We start from the raw sequence: 14669 nt of genomic DNA on the forward strand, positions 1-14669 counted from the left end.
TAAGTTACAGAACTTTATTCTTAAAATTTATACCAGGTGAGTGAGTTTTCCATGAGTGCCATCACTCTGTTTTAACTCTGGCTTAATATTGTGGAATATTAATATTGCTCTGCTTTACATAAGGCTCCAACTGCTTACTTGTAACATACTGTAAATATTAAGAGGTCCCCTTGGACTTCCTGTAATTTATTTTTCTTATTGAGTAAGCTGAAAATGGTGTCAGATGTTCATACTGCTTTTTCATGTCCATTTTGATGAATCTATTTATTACTTGTGTAATGAGCAGTACACATGGTTGGTTAGCCAAGTTATTGAACTTCATCAACCTTGGCTGAAATTCACAATGCATGTGAAACTTGTTGTAACATGTAGGAAATTACATCTGGGCTAAAAGGTTCAATAATGATTACTGCTTGTAAAGGAATATTTTCACAAAGGATGGGATTGAGCTGTGGGCCTGTGTTGTAGTTTTGGGTATTCCTATTACAGAGGAAAAACATATTTGTAAAACAGGGAGCCTTCTTAGGTGGTACTTACTTCTTGTCTTCTCTCTAAGAACTAGAAACTAGCTAGAAACTTTGCAACTTGATTGCTTTTCTGTCTTTTGAAATATTTAATTTTACAAAGGTTTATCTCACTTTGTGCATATTTCATAGTCCAGAGGTGAAAAGACTTTTTGTGTCGTTCAGTTTGTCTTGCTGCAACATCAAGATTACTCTTTGCATCATTTTGTGTCTTCATGTTTTGAAAACTCATTGTGCTTCAAGAATTGTTTGGATACACGCATGTACATTTGTATTATTTTGGAATGCTTGCTAGATGCTGGAGAGGGAAAATGCTAAATGCATTTTATTTTCTAATGACAGGATCTTCTGAGACATGTAGGGACTCCTCTAGATACTGACAACTCTAGTTACAGCCTATAGATGTACATTAATGTGATGTTTTTGTCTTACTAGAAGATTTTTAGTGCTACATGTATGCTAAGTAGATCCACAAGAAGGAAGGATTTCAGTATCACGTGTCCCTTTTATGCTTCTTATGCTTGGCTGTGTCAAGGTGTTACAAAGTCTTGAAACTCAAGTCTGAACCAGTAAATTCCTACCAAGAAGGAAGTAAAAGGAGACAGGTAAAAACCTGGTAAGATAAAGATCAAAATCCTGACCTGATAAAAAGGAGTTTTATCTTCAGAATTTGTGATGCCAGAATTTTGTCTGAATCAGAGAATAAGAATAGTACAGTGAGAAAGCAACTGATCTTACACTCATCCTAAAGTCTACAATACACAGAGATTTTTAAAGACAGTGTGTGATTTATGAAAATAAATTTGTCAAGTGTTCTCAAGGGAAGACCATCAAAAACAAAAGTACCTTTGTCTTCCTTTTTTATTATTATTTAATGGTATTTGCAGTTTTTAGGTCACACATTAAACTCTTAATGCCTTTCTCTTGTTTCTGTTTTTCTTCTGTGAAGGGGAAATTTTTTTTCTTCTCCTATTCCATTTATTCTGTTTCCTTGTCATTTTAATATGTGAGATCTCTGTAGCTTTGTGTTCTGCTCCATAACCTCAGTATTTTTGTTCCTGTAACATCCAGCTGGTTTTGATTTCTTGCTGTACTTCCACATTGTAGATTTCAGTACTTTATCTGTTGCTTCAGAAAACTCCCTACAGTCTGTCTTCAAATCTGAATAGTTTCATAGTAATACACTTTGTTTCCTCTCCTTCAATTAATGATAGTTACCTTAGTCACCATGCCTAAGTTCCTATTCATAGCTAATATCTTTCTATTAAAAGTACAGGTGAAATTAGGTTTTCTTGTTGTTATACTTTCTTGGTAGAAATAATAAGTGTGAGAAAGGAATTTTCACAGTTCAGTTCTGGATGTATTTATTGGAATCTTGTTCATGCACTGTGACTCAATGTTCTAAACAATGAATGTTGCTTAGAAATTTTTCATAATTTTCCCAGGTTATGTTATCTTTGTAAAAGGTATGTTTGGGTGCGTCCTCATTATTTATTCTTCATCCAGGCAGCTTTAACACAATACATTCTCTAATTTGGTTTCCTTTATTTTTTACATGAAAATCAAAATCATAAAACTTGTGGGTCATTTTCATCTTGCAGTAATTAGTCAGAATGCTGCCTTTGTGCAAAAAATTACAGTTTAAAATCTGTGAGATTTGCTAATTCTCCTATATCACAGCCAAACTGAAGGAAACACTTTCACATCATGTATTCAGAGATTCAGGAACTTAGGAGATTCTGGTCATGTTCTTCTCCTGCCCCTGGCAAGCATGAGCAGCATGTCTTGCTTCTGTCCATTTGTACATTGTAGACATTGATTGTGCTACTTAAGATTTTGAGAAATGTGTTATTAACCTTATTTGACTTATGGAACAATGTATGTAAGCAGTAAATTATCTACATTTACAGATTATGTCCATGTCCATATTCCAGTTTAAAGTGGGAGATGGATTGTTCTGTCACAAGATAAAATATATATTTCTTGGAATGCTATTCTGATTCTTCAGCAGAGGGAGTAATTAAGATATGTTAAGAGTAGGAAATGCAGCAACTAAAAGAGAAAGCTTTTTAAAAACAGCCTTATTTGTTTGGGTCTGTGTCCAGCTGTGAGCAGATGCTGAGGGGTATAGACTTACTCTTGCTAAATATTTTTAATTCTGAAGGTAAAATTGGATTATTTTGTGCCTTGGTAAGCAAAGAGGAGTGTATAAAAATGTGCATGATCTATTTGGCAGCACACTTTTGGCACTGTGAGTGAGTGAAGATTGTGATCTGTGAGAAGGTGTCTCACTGTGTCTGTGTCTGAATTGGATCTGTGGTCCAGGGAATAGAGCCCGAGACTTCTTGGTTCTGTTCTTTGCATCTGGCAGTTTAAACACTCATCTCTGGCAAAATGAAAAGTTGTGTGTCTAGAATGTAAGGCAGAGAGGCTTCATAATAGAATAGAGGAAAAAACTTGGTATGGAGTGTGTAACTGTTACTGATCCTTTGCTTTAGAGGATGGTTGTCGCTGAGCTCTTGGGTGGGCTGCTGGTCTTCCAGCTGTTAGCAGACTTTAAATGTCTTCTAAAAAGCTACAAATTAATTTTGGTGTGGGAAGATGCATGGCATGTTTTTGTGCACTTCTTAAATGTGTGTCAAAGAGGTTTTTTTGGTTTTGTTTTTGTTTTTGGTTTTTTTTTTCCCCATGGCCTTACATGGTAATTAACTTCTAATTCTTGCTTGTTTTCCATTCTCCTTGCTTTTGTGTACAGACACTTTTTGTTAATACTGTTCTTATTCTTCATCTTTTGTTTCAGAACTCCATCTCCTGCCTTACTTTGTATGTCGGAACCACATGATGGATCATTTGAGTTACATAACAGCTTCCCACCTCCCTCTTCCCTTCGTAGCTTAAAGCACACCCAAAGGTTTGCCAGTTTTGAACTAGAGAGCAATGAACTGCATCTTTCCCGTACTCAGGTCTTTCTTCAGGATCCTCAAATGACTCTTTTATTAAACTTGTCCTATGCTGCCAAACTAAACAAATTGTCTTATCTCGTGTGGCCCAAAGACAGAGGTGGGTGGAGATTGCCAGAAATCAGGTAGTGCTGTTTTAATTTTCAGTCTGTTCCTTTCCCTGATACAAAATAGGAGCCCCTAGAACAGGACCTGGCTCTGTATGTTTGATTCCCTGAGATATCTCTTTTTTTGTAAGCTGAACTGTGAGCTTTCTAGCACAGAACCTTGTTTTATTATTTATCTGTAAAATATTTAGTGTGTGTTTTAAAATCTTTCACTGTTTGTATAACTGATATAAATAAATACATAGCTTGTTTTAAGAAAAAAAGTGGTCCAGTTTATGTTGTAGCACTTTCTCTGTATCTTTACATAACACTAAGCATTTCTCGTGGAATGACTTTGAGATTAAAGCTGGGAGGAGGATCTAGCACTTTAGCTGACAGCACAGTATGTCTTTTAATTATTCTGCCTTGGATGAAGTATTTCTCTTTATTGAATTTACTTCTTTTATTAACATTGTACTGTTGTACTTGCCAAAAGGAGATTCAAAACATGCAGCTAATTTTTTTTATTATGTTTAATTAGGGCTCAGCTCAGCAGTACAGAAACCTATGATAGTGTTGGCTAACAGAGGAACAGAAGTGTACTTGAAAAGAAACTAGACAATTTCTGGCTTTTTTTTCTCCATTTTTGCTTTGGTGGGAAAAGCTATTGTGTTGCTAAAATCTACTGCTGATGCAAAGAGCAGCTTTAGGAAAAAGTGTTTGCCAATCACATTTCTCTAAACTTGAAACTTTTTTAAAAAAAGTATCTGACAAAAAAAAAGATTCCCACCAGAGGCAGTCAAAGATCAATTTTATATTCCCTGGGATTTTTTCTGGTCACTTGAGTAAGCTTGTCTAAGAAGGTGTGTTAAATGTAGCAGCAGAAAGGGAGGAAAAAAAGCCCCAAAGTTTTGGAAAGGGGTGGGGGGAAGCAATAACCCCACCCCTCAAAGCAGCTTTTAGAATCCAGTGGATGCTGAATGTCTGATCAGCCTTAGGAATGCTGTGAAGGCTGGCATTTTTCCAGAACACAAACCCTCCAAGGGTGTGTGGATTAGACAGAAACTGAAATCCCTTTGCTGTTGGCCTTTGCTGCTGCTGGTGTTGGGTAAATCCTCACAATTTGTGTGTGGGACTGGTGTAAGTTTTGTGGCCACCACCTCTCTTCAGCTCACCTCAGCTTTGCTGTTAAATAATGATGAAGCTACAGCAGCATGCACAAAAATGTTATTTATTTCCTTAATAATGTATTCAAGCACTGGTATTTATAAATAGGCTGGCTTTATTTAAGCAAATAAACAAAAGAACTGATCACTTATTATCCCACAGCTGCTAAACCTTCAGGAATAATTACTGCTGAGATGTGGAGTGCCCTAAATGTCACAGCAAATTTGACTGCTCAGACCTGATCTAGATTTCATCAAGATATTGGTTTGATGTTGACTTAGGTTATGGGCAGATCTGTTGTTTTCTGCTACTCCAGATTTTAGTTAAATGTTTAATTTGGAAGTGTTTATTTTGCAGTAAAAATAGAAGCAGTGTGTTAACATAACTGTAGTCTGACAAAATATTTTTTTATCCCTTATGAATATAAGCATTTGTAATTCTGAATAATTCAGGGTTTTTACTAAAATAAAGAATATGAGTCACACTAAAATAAGTTCTGCTTGTTTTGAGACAAAGTGGTATTTCAGGTTTCTTTTAAAATGTGTGTAACTCTATTTGACTTGACTGGTAATAATACATTTAAATACACTTTCAGGTGCAAAGGCTGTTTTTGTTTAGGAAATGTGAAGTTTTTGTTATTTCATATTCAGATGCCTGTCTGCCTTCATGATATGTTATTGGTTACAATGGAAAAAAATTGTATGCAAAAAGAAAAATAAAATCTTTAATAAACTCTCCTTAAACATGAAATGATAAAGCTAAATACTAAATTTTGATAATTTTTTTTTTAAATACAGTAATTGATTTGTGTTAGGAAAACTGTGTGCCTTGCCTGCAGGAAGCCACAATGTCATTTTTAAAGACAAGCAAACGAAAACATGGATTTATTAAATGCTTGAAGAAACACTGAGAATAAAAAGGTTCAAACAGAAAAATCCCTAGTTCCAGATGTATTGCTAAGATATGAATAGTTGTGATAATTTCTGTCAGGTTTTTTAGTTTTGGTAAAATGCTTCAGTCACTGGACTTACACAAAACACTTTAAAAATATGTGGTAAAAATTGGTTTGGGATTTGGTGGGAGCATGATTCTGTAATAGATAAAGAAATGCAAGATGAAGATGAAACATGAAGGCTGAGAGGTTTTTTTCCCCCCCACTTTTAAAGGAGTGTATTTTTAATCTAAACAGAGCTCTGGCATTGGTTGAAATGGAAGATGCAAGTCTGAACTCTTTGGCTGTGATTTTTGATCACATCTAAAGCAAGGAATAGGTATGAAAGATAGAATTGGGATTTGACAGAAAATTCACTTCTCATCTCTGATTCTCCTTCTCTTCCCTTCACTTTAATCCCTGGCCACTGTTCCTCTATTCTGGCACGTTACAGGACCCGTTTGCATTTAGGTGACTTGGGAAGTGGGGGGAAAAAAAAATCTCTATTGGGATGATCTCTGCAGTTTAGTATAACATTTCAATTTTGATTTTGTCTCCCCTTATGTTTCCATTAGGTTGCTTTAAGACAAACTGATTTAGCTGAACACCACATTTACTGTGAGTGGTATCTCCATGGATTGGAGAGCCCTGCTCTCTTCTGGTGCATGTTGACACAGTGTAGCTGGCATTAATTGAGCAATGCTAACTGCTTCTTAATTGACACCACTGGCTGAAAATCTGCACCAAAATTCAGTGGCAGAAGTTGACTTCAGATAGCCAGGAATGTGAGAGTATTGAACAATCACTGTAGAAGATGAAGAATGAAATCGAGTGCTAATTCTGAGTCTTTATGAACAAATGCTGTAAGAAAGGGCTGAAGGGTTTTAAATGTCTCTAGCAAATCCCATGTGCTTGTAGCTCTCTTGTTAGTTCTGCTCCCAGTCCTTTAGGTTAGCTGGTGATGTAGAACTGTGCCATAATGTTTATCCCCATGTATGTCTTATTCTTAAAGAGGATTTTCACTTCTGAGTGTCGGATTAGAGCTCGTTCAGCCACAGCACCAGCAGCAAGAGTCGTTGATCTCAGCACAAACTTGAGATTTCCAGGGCACTTGCTTGAAATTAGTTTTATAAAACATTTGCTCAAAATAGTTTATTTAAATACTCCATACAATGCAGTGATTACTTTTCTGAAGTGGATGTTATTTAAGTATGTTATTCTCCTGTCACATTTGGGGGAAGAGTTTCTTTTATTCCTTGTAATTGGTTGTCCTTGATGCCCAAGTCTGTAATTCTGTGCTGTTTTTCTAGTGTAGTTTTCTCTACTTTTAAAACCCCCACAACTAGTATATAACTTGTATATATAGTATATAAGATTGCTCTGGTTCCTTAATGTTGCATGTCCCTTACATATTTATTTAGGCATCTCTTTCTGTGTAACCCTGCTGTGATTTTTTTCAAGGTTTTACTCTTTGGGTGTTTATGATCTTTGTGGTTTAACTTTGGTGTATGAAACCACATTCAGTGTGGATTGTGATTTATGGAGAGGTTAAGATTTTTATTTATAGAGTTTAAATAGTTTTGTACTTAATCTGTGTTAGAGTGAGGTTTTAAAATTTACTGTATATTGAAAATATAGCTGCATTTTGCTGAAGAACAAAGGCTGTTTACAGTTTAACACAATGAATCTGACAGGAAATGTTTTTCACCCTGATAGAAGCTTTTCCCCACCTGTCAAAGCTTTTTGATACTGGGGGAGGGAAGAAGCATTAATTGTTGCAGAAGAACCAGGAGCTAAAGCTGTAAAAAGATTTGGATACTGAGGTATCAACCTCCTTCAGGTGCTCCAGTTAGAAGTTGTATGTGTATCTAACTGTCCTTCTGTGCAGGAGTGTTTGTGAATTAGTTTAAAATATGTCTGATGGGGAGATATGGCAGCACTTCACCTGTTGCAGCATTCAAATGGAGATTTTTTAGTGCATGATTTCACATAAAGATCAGAACACGTCTGCCTAAGGGTGAAGAATCACTCTTGGAATCTCAGAGAAGAGCAAGGACATCCTGAAGAGAAGTGCTTAACACTGATCTCCAAGTTTGCAGGGAAGAGTTGAGATAGCATAAAATGAACTAAACTCACAGCATGGAACTTGCTTAGTTTATAATGAGTATCAAGTTATTAACTATAGGGGAGAATGGCATGGAATTTATTATTTTGCTGTTTATTATCTTGCACAGTGTGACATGGGGTAGAGTTAGCAAAACATCATCACACTTTGCTAATTAATCTGGCCACCAGCTCTCAGTCTTTGTTTAACAATAGCAAAACTATTCTCAGGCATTACAACTAATTTTTAATAATATGGTCAGCGAGTCAAAATAAGTATTCTTGTGCAAAACAAGAAGCATAACAGCTAGCTAATGGTACATCTTATATTAGTTACATGAAAAATTCTAGTTAAATATGCTTAAAGTGGAATTAGGAACAGGGGAAATCTTTGCATATGCTGTAGCTGAATTCATGTGCATGCAATGAATTATCCAGGTAATTAAAGTTGCTTGGTGCAGTGAATGGCTTTAAAGGAGATACAGGAAAATTGCTTGGACTTAAATACCGTAAGTATGTAATTGCAGAAAATTGTATAAATTTGTCTTGGTGTCTGTTGTTTCTCTAATGAAAGTTATGTTTTGTGCTGTTACTGGATTTTGTTGCTCCAGGGTGTTTTGGAAGTGAGACAGCCCATCTTCATAGGCTGTTTGGTAAACAATTTTTAACAGGAAATCATGAACATGCTTTAAATGTCATAAAGCTAAAACAAATGCCTCTTCTCTTTGAATTCTCTGCATACTCAAATTGTTGGGCATTTTAGCTTGATTCTTGCTTTCATAGTTTAGGCTTTTCTAATTGAACTCATTAAGCTGTGTTATGCCTCTTTCAGCTAGAAGGCAATTCCTGTCATTGGCACAGGTCTCCATGGAGATGGAGACCCAGTGGTAGAAACCCAGGTTCTGGCCTAGTTCTCTGCTCTTCATGGGCATTCTTCTCTCCCCAAAAGCCTCATCTCCTGTTGTAAATTCTCACAGATTTCATTCCAATTAAATGAAGTTACTTTGGACCAACTTCTATGCAGCTTTTCATTAGTGCATTGAACAGTGAAACAATGTTTTGTTCCCACTGACACAGGTGGTCCTCAGATTGATGACTCTGAGGCCAAGTGTGCACCTAAAGAGCCCTGAGCTCAGTTTTGGATACTCTGTCACTTCCAGTGTGAACTTGTCGGGCGCAGTGGCTCTGCAGTCTCTCTGGGTGGCACATTGCTCACAAACAAGGCAGGGTCACATCCAATCCTACTCTTCTGAAAGGTGAGGACACTGGTGGGCAGAGAAGTTGAGTCTGTTTTTTGAAGGTGCCAGACCTGTTTTGCACGACATATAAACAGTTATTGTCTGAAAGACCTGACCAAATTGAGGTGTCTTTGTTTCCTCAAGTATGCTCTTAAAAGCTGTGTCCAGGTGACTGTCAGGTCCCCAGACTTCAGGTACCCTAACTACACTCAATTGTGTGGCTCATGTTTTCAGGTAATTTTATAACTCTGTGTTGCTGCTGGGATCTCTTTCTGACTAGGACAATGTTTTATCCTAGGTTTTGAAACTGCCAAGTCCCTTGCCCTGCACGGGGCGTGTGTCATCCTGGCCTGCAGGAGCGTGGCGCGAGGCAACGACGCCGTGCAGCGCATCCTGGGGGAATGGGTGAGTGGATGCACGGTGCCCAACACACACCTGAGAGTCCTCCGTGCAGTGCCAGCAGTTAAACAGAGCACTGCCATGCCAGGATCTAAGGGAAAAAGTAATTTGTTTCATTTGGTAACACCCTGCTCAGTCACTGGTGTCTGGGTGACAGAGGTTTTTCATGCCTTACAAGTGGCTTGATGTGCTGTTATCTGTGTTATTTATGGGTGCTTTGTAAGGGGGGAAAAAAAGGCTTGGTTCACAGAAAAGGACACTCCAGAACCAAAGTGAATAACTATCCAAAGGAGGATGGACATAGTCCTCCAAAACAGCCACTGTCTTGCCCAGAGTTGTTCTAGAGTGAGAGATTTCAGAGGGTCATTTTTGTACTTCTCGAACACAAGAATGTTTCTCCTTTTCTCTCTGAGTCCCTTAGGCTCTGCAGCCCTGCTGCCAGGCTGTCTCAGTGTTTTTTTCCTTTTAGCTTTTTCCCAATTTCTGTCATTTTTCTCCCATTTTTGTCACACAAACATGAGCTTTTCAGTCCCATCTATTGCCTTGTTGCTCTTTGACTCCTAACTTGCCCTAATCCCCATTTTTTAAAAAATGATCTTCTGAGGCCCTTATTAAAATATATTCAGCTGTCCTAATTTATTCCTTTCACAATCCTTTATTTGCTAGCAAGGATTTTAAGCTGATTTTGTTTGAGATTGCTGGGACTGCTGATTTCCAGGAGAGAATGTGGTAACATCTCTACCCTTAAATCAGTAAAAGACCAATGGATTAGATTCTTGGACTTTTATTTCTTTCCAGCTAAAATTACTGATGAGTGTATTGCTTTTATTTCCTGAGCTCTCAAAGTATTTCAGCTGCTCCCAGATGACATGGGAGAGCACTCAGTAGTATTAATATTTACACATAAGTAGTCTAAAGATAATTATAATATTTATTAATGCAAAACAAATGGTGCTTATTTACATGTATTTCCAGATAAGTGATGCTTTCAATATTGCTAAGTTTTGTAACCACAAGTTTCATGAAGAATCAGTCTTTGGATTTAGGACTTTTTCTCTTGCCCAGATCATATGAATGATTTATAGTAAAGTGTTGGTTGGGAAAAATGTGCTCCTTGCTGCTTTCATCCCAATAAAACTCTCTGTTATTGATCTCCTCTTCTCTTTTCTCTTCTCTCTTCTCTCTTCTCTTCTCTTCTCTTCTCTTCTCTTCTCTTCTCTTCTCTTCTCTTCTCTTCTCTTCTCTTCTCTTCTCTTCTCTTCTCTTCTCTTCTCTTCTCTTCTCTTCTCTTCTCTTCTCTTCTCTTCTCTTCTCTTCTCTTCTCTTCTCTTCTCTTCTCTTCTCTTCTCTTCTCTTCTCTTCTCTTCTCTTCTCTTCTCTTCTCTTCTCTTCTCTTCTCTTCTCTTCTCTTCTCTTCTCTTCTCTCTTCTCTCCTTTTATTTTTATTTTTTATTTCAATAGCATAGAATTGCAAGAGAATTCCAACAGAGGCCAGCATAGTTTATTCTCTTTCAGTAGGACTGGATTTGGTGATACTTTGTTTGAATTTGATAGTCCCAGTCCAGCTGAATATGGCTGTTTATATGGGTTTTATCTAACTAAAATTAGGCAGTGGTGAACACCTCTTATTTGAAAAATATCCCATTACCCTCTTAATCCTAACCATATCTCTGAGCACTTTGAAGACTGTGGGAGTTCAGAATATTTGTCTTAATACCTGTGTTATCTCACCAAAAGTTAATGAGTTGTTAATTGAATGAAGAACATTGAAGGTCAAATTACTTCAGAAACACTACATTTATTTACTAACAGTTTTCAAATTCTAATTGTTCAGAAAAAGAGTCTCATCTGTAAACTGGGTAGCTGGAAAACCTTCAATGCATCTTTGTAATGGCTTTGTTGTTGTTTATTGAGAGGGACTAATTAACTTTGATTATTGCACTAATATTATGGCACTTTGACAGTCCCTCAGATTTATGACTCTGGGAAAATAAACAAATGAAATGCAGGTGCTGGAGCAGAAAGAATAAGTTATTACTGAACTTTAATTACTTGGAGTGTGTAACCAGGAGAGAATTAGTTGATGAATTACAAGATGCTTAAAATTTACATCAAATTGTAAGCAAGCTTGAGGAAAACAAACACAAAAACCTGCCCCAAAATCAGTTACTGAAAACAAAGAGACAAAGATTAATTTGACTGATTTGCTTCTAATACTAAAATATGGATGCAAAATATTAATTTTTAGCTTATAGGTGTAATTACAGGAAGCTGTTAATGGACAATCCTTTCCTAAAAAATGAAAGAATTAAAAAAATATCAACAACCTCTGCATCTGATTCAGATGAATTCTCAATATGTAGCTGCAACTGTTCTGCTAGAAAAAACTTCTAAGCATGCACAGAATTTTGTCTCCTCTGTTCAAGGGAAAGCAAAATTATTGAAAGGAAGTTGATTTACTTGTCATTTTGGAATAAATTTAAAGAAAAATACAGCTGGTTGGGTTGCAGCCTTACAGAGCCTCACCTTCATGGTACTCAGGTGGTATTTTCAGCAATAGTGCTACCTACTTGTTTTATGTTTTCTTGTAAATCTTGGAGATTAAGTCTCTGAGCTGTGCTATTAAATACAATGTTCCTCCAGTAATTTGAGGGGTAGAAATCCGATAGATATGTTGCTACTCTTCAGCTGAGTTCCCAAACCTCTTTTAATTTGCATGAAATATGCTCTTATAACAAAAAAACTCTAGACTGCTGCCAAATGGTTGGTTGTGTTTACCTGGCCTAAGTGTGGACTTTTACTACTGTGTTGTAATATAATTGGTATTTCTGCAAAAACAGGTGTATGACCAAAAGCAGTGTGTACCCTATGCTGACTTTTCTGTGGGACAGTACCCTTTGGTACTCAAGGTTTAGATGTTGGACACAGAATATTTCCTTTTCCATTCTTTATTGATGCAAAACAGTTCCTCATACTTTGCAAGAGGAGAAAATAATTAAAAGTATGTAACAAAGCAACTTATTATTTCAAATTTTGATATCTAATTGATGGCCTGTAATAACTACAGCCTGAAATACAGCTGGAAAAAACAGCGATTTTTAAAACACCAACCACCACCTCTGCTAAACCACAACAAAACAAAACAAACCCAAATCAAACCTAATGTAAAACAACATTTTAAAATAAACTAGAGTGTACATAAAATAACAGTAGTAAGGAAAACCACCCAGCTGGGTCCCTTAGGGAATCTGTGACATCCCTGTCTGGAGTTCCACAGGCTGAGTGTCTGCAGAATCACAGCTCTGCTCTGGGCCTGTTGTTCTTTGAAATCAGTTGTTAGGCAAAAAATGCAGTTTCAGTTTGCTTGTAGTGAAAGCCGAAAATCAAGTTTATAAAGACAAAATGGGATGGCTAAATGGCTCGGGAAAATCCAATTGTTAAGATTTAGAGAAAAAAAGCAGGAATAATGGGAGAAAATAAGATTTTTTTCAGATTAGCTGCCATTATGTTTAAAAAGCAAATGCAAACTAATCTTAACTGGTTGTTGTAGACAAATCTAGATAACTTTGTAACAATTTATGCCTGAAGATGTGTTTTGTAGGGAGTTTGAGCCATTTGAGTAGGGATTACCCATATAAACTTGCTAATTACTTTGGTTAACTGAAATTTTTTGCAACCCGCAGTATTTTGGTTATTTTCTTTCCAAATGACAGCAGAATTTTGCTAATATTGCAAATAAAGGGTAATTGCCTTGTGTAAAGCATTGTGACAAGTTTTAATGTGATTGGTCTGGCTGGTCTATCAAATATAATTTTTATGGAGGGGTATGGTTGATTATATTGGTGCAATCTAATGTTTATACATATGCATATATATGGACAGGAAGAGGAAGAAAAAGTATGTAAAGGCAGCAGATGAAAAGAGAGATCAGTATAGCTTTACATTTGGTATCTTGAAAATGAGTGTTCATGCACGATGACATTCAATATCAATTTAAAACTGTTTGATAATTTCTTGCTCGGAAAAGAGGAAATTAGAATTCTAGAGTTATGATTCATTTTAATCAGAAAGAAATTGTCAAACATAAATCTCTCCTTGAGTAGTGAAAAGGCCTGAAAGCAGCCAAGAAAAATATCAATACTTTGCAAAGGAGGAATGATTGTTCCAATTCGTAGCTTAATTGACTTTGAGGCTTAATGAAAAACACTACAGTGCTGTTTGTACACATAGTTGCTCTCATGAACATGGAAATCTATGCTCCAGGAAGAGAGGCTAGGTAATTCATTTTACATTATTATTGATATAATTTTTTAATTGAGTACGAGCAGAATGTTTGGATAAGACTGTGTAGCTCCAGATGTTAGTGGTATTCTCAAGAAAATACTTAAGAATATGAATGAATAAAATATTTCATAAATCACAGCTTTTCTTGCCAAGAAGCTCTCATTTATTTATTCGTGTCAAATAGTCTTTGAAGTAGATATTAAAAGATAAATTCTAAGTTTAATATTTCATAAAAAGTATAATGTTTCTTTGGTAATTATTCCTCGGTGTTAAACCTACAACTGCATTAAAGATTAGATTAAACTGTAAAAAGAACATTTGGGTTTGCTTTTTAAGTAGAGACTCACAAGGTAGAGATGTGACAAGAGAAGAGAGAAAAGCTGTGAAGAAAACCAACCAAACAAACGTGACTCCTTGCTGTATTCCTTTCCCCTGAAGTATTCCTCACCAGAGGAGTAATTTATATTCTTGCTGATTAAGTAACTGAATGCCATTAAAACCTGATAAGTGAGTCTTTGTATTCCAGTTGTGATCCTGTGAAGTGCAGAAAGACAAGGAGCAAACTGAGCACGTTTTTCATGTGGTCACCGTGTGTGTTTCCCCTCGAGGAAGGGGCTCTGTTTTCTCCTGTAGAGGTTTGTCTCCATTGCACTCCTTGGGTTAGAATTTTTTTGTAAACCTCCTCATGGTTAGTGACAGGTTTTTATTTATGGGAAAAGCTGAAGACTGCCTAGAGGATGGCTCTGGAGATGCAGTAAATACTGACTGAAACCATAGTCTGTTAGTAGATAATCAAAGGTTTTCAAAGTGGTGCTAAATAAAACCTCTTAAAAATAATCCTCAAATTAGGAAATATTTCAGAATATCCTACAAGTAAAGCACATTAATTTCTATGAGAATATTACTTCCAATATTGTGTTATAATTTTGTAATAAAGAATTGGCTTGTTTGAAGGCAGGATATCCTAAACTGTGTAT

At 36.4% G+C, this 14669-nt stretch overlaps 1 protein-coding gene across 2 annotated transcripts in view; it reads left to right on the forward strand.

Annotated features, from left to right (window-relative positions):
• Positions 1-14669, forward strand: part of WWOX (WW domain containing oxidoreductase) — a 474933-nt gene that overhangs the window by 11175 nt on the left and 449089 nt on the right. For both annotated transcript variants that reach the window (XM_023934551.2, XM_086848248.1), the window contains exon 5: positions 9308-9414. In XM_023934551.2, coding sequence (XP_023790319.2) covers positions 9308-9414 — 107 coding nt within the window. The remainder of the gene's footprint in view (positions 1-9307; positions 9415-14669) is intronic.

The sequence above is a fragment of the Cyanistes caeruleus genome, chromosome 12 (assembly GCF_971803275.1).
Source record: "Cyanistes caeruleus chromosome 12, bCyaCae1.hap1.1, whole genome shotgun sequence".
Taxonomy (NCBI): domain Eukaryota; kingdom Metazoa; phylum Chordata; class Aves; order Passeriformes; family Paridae; genus Cyanistes; species Cyanistes caeruleus.